General features: G+C 46.4%; 1 protein-coding gene across 2 annotated transcripts in view; it reads right to left on the reverse strand.

Annotated features, from left to right (window-relative positions):
* Positions 1-6,066, reverse strand: part of TRIM28 (tripartite motif containing 28) — a 29,980-nt gene extending 23,914 nt beyond the window's left edge. The window contains exon 1 of one of the 2 annotated variants that reach the window (XM_077458201.1): positions 5,644-6,066. In XM_077458201.1, the coding sequence (XP_077314327.1) occupies positions 5,644-5,896 (253 nt within the window). In that variant the 5' untranslated portion in view covers positions 5,897-6,066. The remainder of the gene's footprint in view (positions 1-5,643) is intronic. The other variant, XM_077458200.1, reaches the window with a different exon arrangement.
* Positions 6,067-6,336: the final 270 nt, after the last annotated feature.

Raw genomic sequence — 6,336 nt, forward strand, 5'->3', positions numbered from 1 at the left:
ACACTTTATAATCAGTTAAACCACTTCTGGGAAACTTGAGGGTGGGGGCCCCCCCGCCTTTGGTTTGAGCCAATCACACAAGCAGGAAATGTTTCTGGGGAGTGGACAGTACACTGTACCGAACAGCTCACGGTAGCCATATTACAATGTATTCAGAAAATTACATTGACTAGATTAAAATTGACAATTACAATACGTGTTGCAATCATATGCAGTATATTTACAATCCCCCTCCCCCATGAAAGTGGAGTTACCCTTTAATTGAACAAGCTAGGGGTAAAAAGTTGATTGGCTACCATGTACAGCTTCACCAGATTGTGTGTGCCAGCTTCAGTAAATCAAACCCATTGTGCCCTTAGATCTACAATCAACTATAGGTAAAGAAGCGCTCAGACACACGCATGGAAATGCAGAGCACTAAAGATACACTTATGTGCATTGTAGTGCGAATGATAACGCCCACATTCTCATCGCCCATGTTGCTGGGTTCGGTTCAGGAGAAGTGGGTGGCACAGCGACCACCTGGAGGCATCACAGATCAATAAGTATTTCTGTCAGACCACCACGGGTCAACAAGTACCATTCAAAAAGTTTGTAGAGAACGATCACATCGGACCAGGTACAATGTTTCCAGGTCACGCTGGACCTCAGTCAGGCATCAGATTAGGGCTGAAAAAACGAATAGATTATTAAAATTAATCGATTACCATTTTCATAATCGATTAATCAGCATTAACAAAATGGGGTTAAAGTTAAAATGGCATACACAGTATATCCCCCCAATGGCATATAGAGTATATCTCCCCTCCAATAGTATATACAGTATATCTCCCCTCTAATAGTGTATATAGCCTCTAATAGTATATACAGTATCTCTCTTCTGTCTGTTATTCTCAGAGTGGATTAGATATTTTGCTCCCTAACCATATAGTTGGTTATTTATCTTTACCACTGCATATAGAGATATTTAAGAATAAATTGCCTTTTTTTTAACTTTCATATTAACTAAATTATACACCACACCCTTTTTTCCCGGTTATTAACCGATCAATTGATTAATCGAAATAATAATCGGCCAACTAATCGATTATGAAAATAATCGTTAGTTGCAGCCCTACATCAGATGAAGGGGTCCTGCGTGGCTCGGGAAACGTTGCACTTGGTCCATTGTGATCATTCTATCAAACTTTTGGATGGTACTTGCTGAGCTGGCAAAAATGCACACTGTAGTGATCGGGCCCCTTAAATCCACAAGTATGGATACCAAAAATAGTGGATGAACCCCTCTGCACACGGCTACATACTCTTCCCAGCAAACTTTGCAACTAGGGTTGTACCCCCAAACGTATTTATTTTTTTTAATCGGAGAGAAAAAGTTCTGATACTCAAGTACTCGCCGATAGCGATCATTTGAGGTGCGGCCTGATGCCATGCAAAAATGAATGAGCTCAAATCACAGCAACTTGAACAGGAATGTGATGAGACTCCTGTCCGAATTGCATGCGGTTGCCTGTCTTTCCCTCCCCCCCCATTTGAAATAAGGCAGAAGTCACCGACAAGCCTGGATTCACATAGGAATCGCACTGCATTCTTGTTCAAAGTGAAGAAATGTTATCAGCACACCAAGGATTCCTTGAAAGGGCCCAAAGATAAAAAAAATTGTGGTCACGTAACATACAGCAATGTTTCAGAGCCACGTAGGGCCCCTTCGTCAGGCAAGGGTTCAAATTGCATGCGATTTTTTTCAGCATTTTTTTTATATTTATCTTGTATGGAATTAAATAGTACCGCAAAAAGGTATTAGCTTTGGGTATCAGCATTTGCACAAGTACATAGTTGAAGGTAAATCTAAAGGAAATTGAATAAGAAAACTGTACAATATGTGGGCAGCTTAAAAGGGTTATAAACCCAGTAAGATTTATTTTGTTGCCATCCATGTCCCATTGCAGAGATTTCCCTTCACCGCCCCCCCCCCCCGGTCACCAGAAACCGTGTCCCCCACTGGAAAATGTCCCCTCTTACTTTCCTGACGACAACCCAAAGTTTGGGATTTCATTACTTTCACCAAAAATGGCAAACAGGACTAAGAGAATCTGGCACAGACAGCAATAAAAACAGGATTGTAATACCTCTCTCCACTCTATACAAAACAAAAAAAACGTTGCCTTTAGTTCTATTTTAAAGCCAACTATAAGTAAAGGACCAAAAAAAAAAAAAAAAAAAAGGAATGCACAGAAACATGGAAACAATGCCGTGATGGAACATTGTGTATGTTGTAATGTGAATGGGCCCTTAGATCTACAATCAATGTAAGGTAGAGAAAGGGCTCACCCCAACGATTACAGAATGGATGGTTTGTACACCTGAACATTTAAAAAAAAAATGGAATGCACAGAAGCAAGATGCACACCTTTCTATGCGAGTTGTAGTGTGCATAAGTCCTCGGGTATACAACCCACCGATTAGATGAATGGCTCACAATTATTCGTGGAATGAATGTGTTCTTAGATCTCCAATCAACTAAAGGGAAAGCCGCCGCCCCCCCCCATTACTGATGGCTCACCCTTCTGCATGGAAACAATGCACAGAAACAAGATGCACTACGCACACCTTTATATGAGTTGTAGTGTGAACAGGCTCTTATATCTACTACAGATAGTTAAAGTGGTTGTAAACCCTTACAAACCACTTTGACTTACAGGTAAGCCTAGATTAAGGCTTACCTGTAGGTCCAAGAAATATCTCCTAAACCTATACGGTTTAGGAGATATTTAGTAAAAGACAGCCACCGCTGTCCACGGCGCACTGAGTGTGCCGCAGACAGCAGCGTGCAGGCGCACTGAGTGTGCCGCTGCTAACAGCGATATGCCGTTAGTGGTGGCTCCCATGCGCAGGAGTGATGTCATCGCTGCTCCGGCACTGTGAGTGGCCAGAGCAGTGATAGCCAGACGGAAGATGGATGCTCTGGACTACAGGGGACAGCGGTGACTTCGCTGGCTCCTGTGTCAGGTAAGTGACACATAATGGGCTACTATGCGATGCATAGTAGTCCATTATGCTTTATCTTTACAGGGAAACAAAGAAGTAAACCCATCAGGGTTTACTTCCTCTTTAAAGGGCCCACCCGTTTACTTCCTCTTTAAAGGGCCCACCCCTTATTACAGATGAAGGGATGGCTCACACTCCTGCAAAAAAAAATGCACACATTTCTATGAGTGTTGTAGTGTGAGCCCTTAGCTCTACAATCAATTAAAGGTAGTTAAAGGTCCCAACCAACTGATAAATGGATGGCTCACAATTACGAATGGGAAAAATGCTATGTACAGAAAGATGCACTGTGCACACAATTCTATACACGTTGTAGTGGGAACGTGTTCTTAGGAACTGCAATCAAATAAAGGTAAAGGGTCCTCCGCACTGATTACTGAGTGGATGGATCTCCCTTCTGTATGGAAACAAGATACACTGCACACCTTTCTATGAGCGAAACAGCTATCTGAAATACATCTGCTATAAAAAGGAGTACCACATCCCCAGAAAGATAGAGAAACCCCCTAGATGTGGGACTTTATAGGTACTACCAAATTCACATACAAGTGTTGTATGTGAACATGGTAGTACCTATAAAGTCCCACATCTAGGGGGTTTCTCCATTTTTCTACCTTTCTATGAGTTGTAGGGTGAACGGGCCCCTTAAATCTACAATCTACTATAGACTAAGGGGTTCACCCTATTGATTAGTGATGTATGGTAAATAGGAATGCACATTTTTATGTGCGGGGTATAATTGGGCACTCGGGTCTATAATCAACTAAAAAGTTAAAGGACCCACTTATTACAGATGGATGGTTCACACTCCTGCATGGGGGGGGGGGGGGGAAAGCACACCTTTCTATGTGTGTTGTAGTGTGAGTGGGCCCTTAGAGCTACAACTAAAAGGTCGTTAAAGGGTCCTCTCCACCAATTACTGGTTCAGAGTACAGATGGAGTGGATGGGTCACCCTTCTGCATAGAAGCAATGCACAGGAACAAGACGCACTGTGTGCACATCCTTACGAGTTGTAGTGTAAGACCCCTTTCACACTGGGGAGCTTTAAAAAAAAAAAAAAAAAAAAGCGCCTGTAAAGTACTTGAAAGAAGCCTCAGTGTGTAAGGGGGTCTAAGATCCACAATCAACTATATGTAAAGGGCATAAAAAACAGCAGGCAAATTTGTACGCATGGCACAGTGTGAACAGACACTCAGATCTACAATCCACTACAAGTAAAAGGCCCCATCTACTACCAAACAAAGGACCCCTAGCACCCCTTAACAACCAACCAAAGAGTCCCCTACCACCAAGCAGTGTTCATTTTGGTCTTAAAGCAGAGGTCCACCCTAAAGTGGAGCTTCCGCTCATTGGAATCCTCCCCGTATCTGCACCCACTTCCGGCATAGATATCTGCAGAAGCTATGCCCCTTTCGGCAGGTCCCCCGCTGTCTGCTGGGAAACACACGAATCCCAGAGACAGCGGGGACCATCCTTATTGCGCAGCGCGACTCGCGCAGTAGGGAACTGGGAAATGAAGCCGAAAGGCTCCACTTCCTGATTCCCACACCCAAGATGGCGGCGGCAGCACCCGAGAGACGATCGAGAGATCGGCTTCGGGTGCCGACATCACGGGTGCGCTGGGCGGGTAAGTGTCCTTATTTTAAAAGTCAGCAGCTGCAGTATTTGTAGCTGCTGGATATAAAAAAAAAAAAAAAAAAAAAAAAAGCGGACTCCCGCTTTAAGACTAAAACAACATTTTAGTTTTAGTCCCATTTTAGACTCTGTCGTATTTAATCAACAAAAATCTCCAGGACACTTCAGTAATTGCAATTTAGTATTACTCACAGTCTTGACTAAAATGGCTTTTAGTTTTAGTTGTATTTTAGTCTTCTCAATTGTTTTAGTCAACTAAACCAGTATTCATTTGGCCGACTAATGTTTTAGTTGACTAACACTGCCACCAACTAAACACCCCCCCCCCCCAACTAAAGGGCCTGCTTATACTTTATCTACACACACACACACACACACTAACTTATAGTACAGGGATATGCAATTAGCGGACCTCCAGCTGTTGCAGAACTACAAGTCCCATGAGGCATAGCAAGACTCTGACAGCCACAAGCATGACGGGATTTGTAGTTTTGCAAGAGCTGGAGGTCCACCAATTGCATATCCCTGCTCCATTGGTAGGATGATATTAGTTAAGATGATATTGGATAAATGGGCTGTACTTTGTCCCCTCTCTGGAGATTTCAAAGGTTGTACAATCAGATCGTACAGTGTGTGGGGTCGCCTGTAGAGGCGGGGGGAGGGGCCGTTCAGGATCAGCACACCATAAAACACATTCGATTGGCCGCTCCATTACAATACGGCCTCTCAGTCCTGCATCCAGCACGTGGGGGTGTGTCACGTGGCCCCGGGCTGGTTGCTATGGGAGATGGCGGGCCTATACACAATAACAGTGTGCGGCGTGCCCGGCCTGTAGGGAAGGCCCGTCCCCCGGAAGCCGCTCGGCTCTTTGTTCCGCGGCCTCGTGGTGCCGGGCGGAGGAGGAGGGGGGTCGGGCCGCACGGCATGCCGGGATATCCCGCGCTCTCTCCGGGTCTTACCTGCTTCGGGCTCGGCGCTGCTGTCGGCGGGCTCGGGGCTCAGGCAGTCGCGGCACACGGAGTGCAGGCAGGGCAGCAGCTGCGGCTCCCGCTCGGTATTCAGTCGGGCCTGGCACACCCCGCAGTTCTCCAGGGACTCCGGTCCGTCCGCCTCGGCCCCGCCGCTCTCCCCGTTATTGGTGGTGGCGGTAGCCGCGGCGGCGGAGACTGAGGCGGCCGCGCTCCTCTTCTCGCGGGTGGCAGAGGCCGACATGGTCTGTCCTCAGGCGGGCGGTATAGGGCGAGGGGGCGGCTGGTTCTCCGGCTGGCGGATGGATACGGGGCGAAGCACCTCTTCTTCACACAGAACCGCGCGGAAAGAAGAATCCCCCGAACACACCGACCGGAGGAACAATCAATAAAGAGTGCGTGCCCTCTCGGCGTGATGGCGTCACACGGACGGGAAAAGGGGGCGTGGACAAGGCTCCAAGGGCGCCAAGTGCGCGGCAAGCTGGCTGAGGGTCCGGAACTACTTTCTGATCCTAAACTCCCTCCGCGCCTCACAGAGACCGCATCACCCCAGTCACAGGACAGAGCGCGCCCTTTTCTGTGTGACTGGAAGAACACAGGGTGTTATTCGCCTATCAATACTGTGTACACCCCAATCACTGATCAATACTGTGTACACCCCCATCACTGATCAATACTGTGTAC

This window comes from Lithobates pipiens, unplaced genomic scaffold (genome assembly GCF_037356315.1).
Source record: "Lithobates pipiens isolate NorthernLeopardFrog02 unplaced genomic scaffold, aLitPip1_a1.2 Scaffold_27, whole genome shotgun sequence".
Lineage (NCBI taxonomy): Eukaryota > Metazoa > Chordata > Amphibia > Anura > Ranidae > Lithobates > Lithobates pipiens.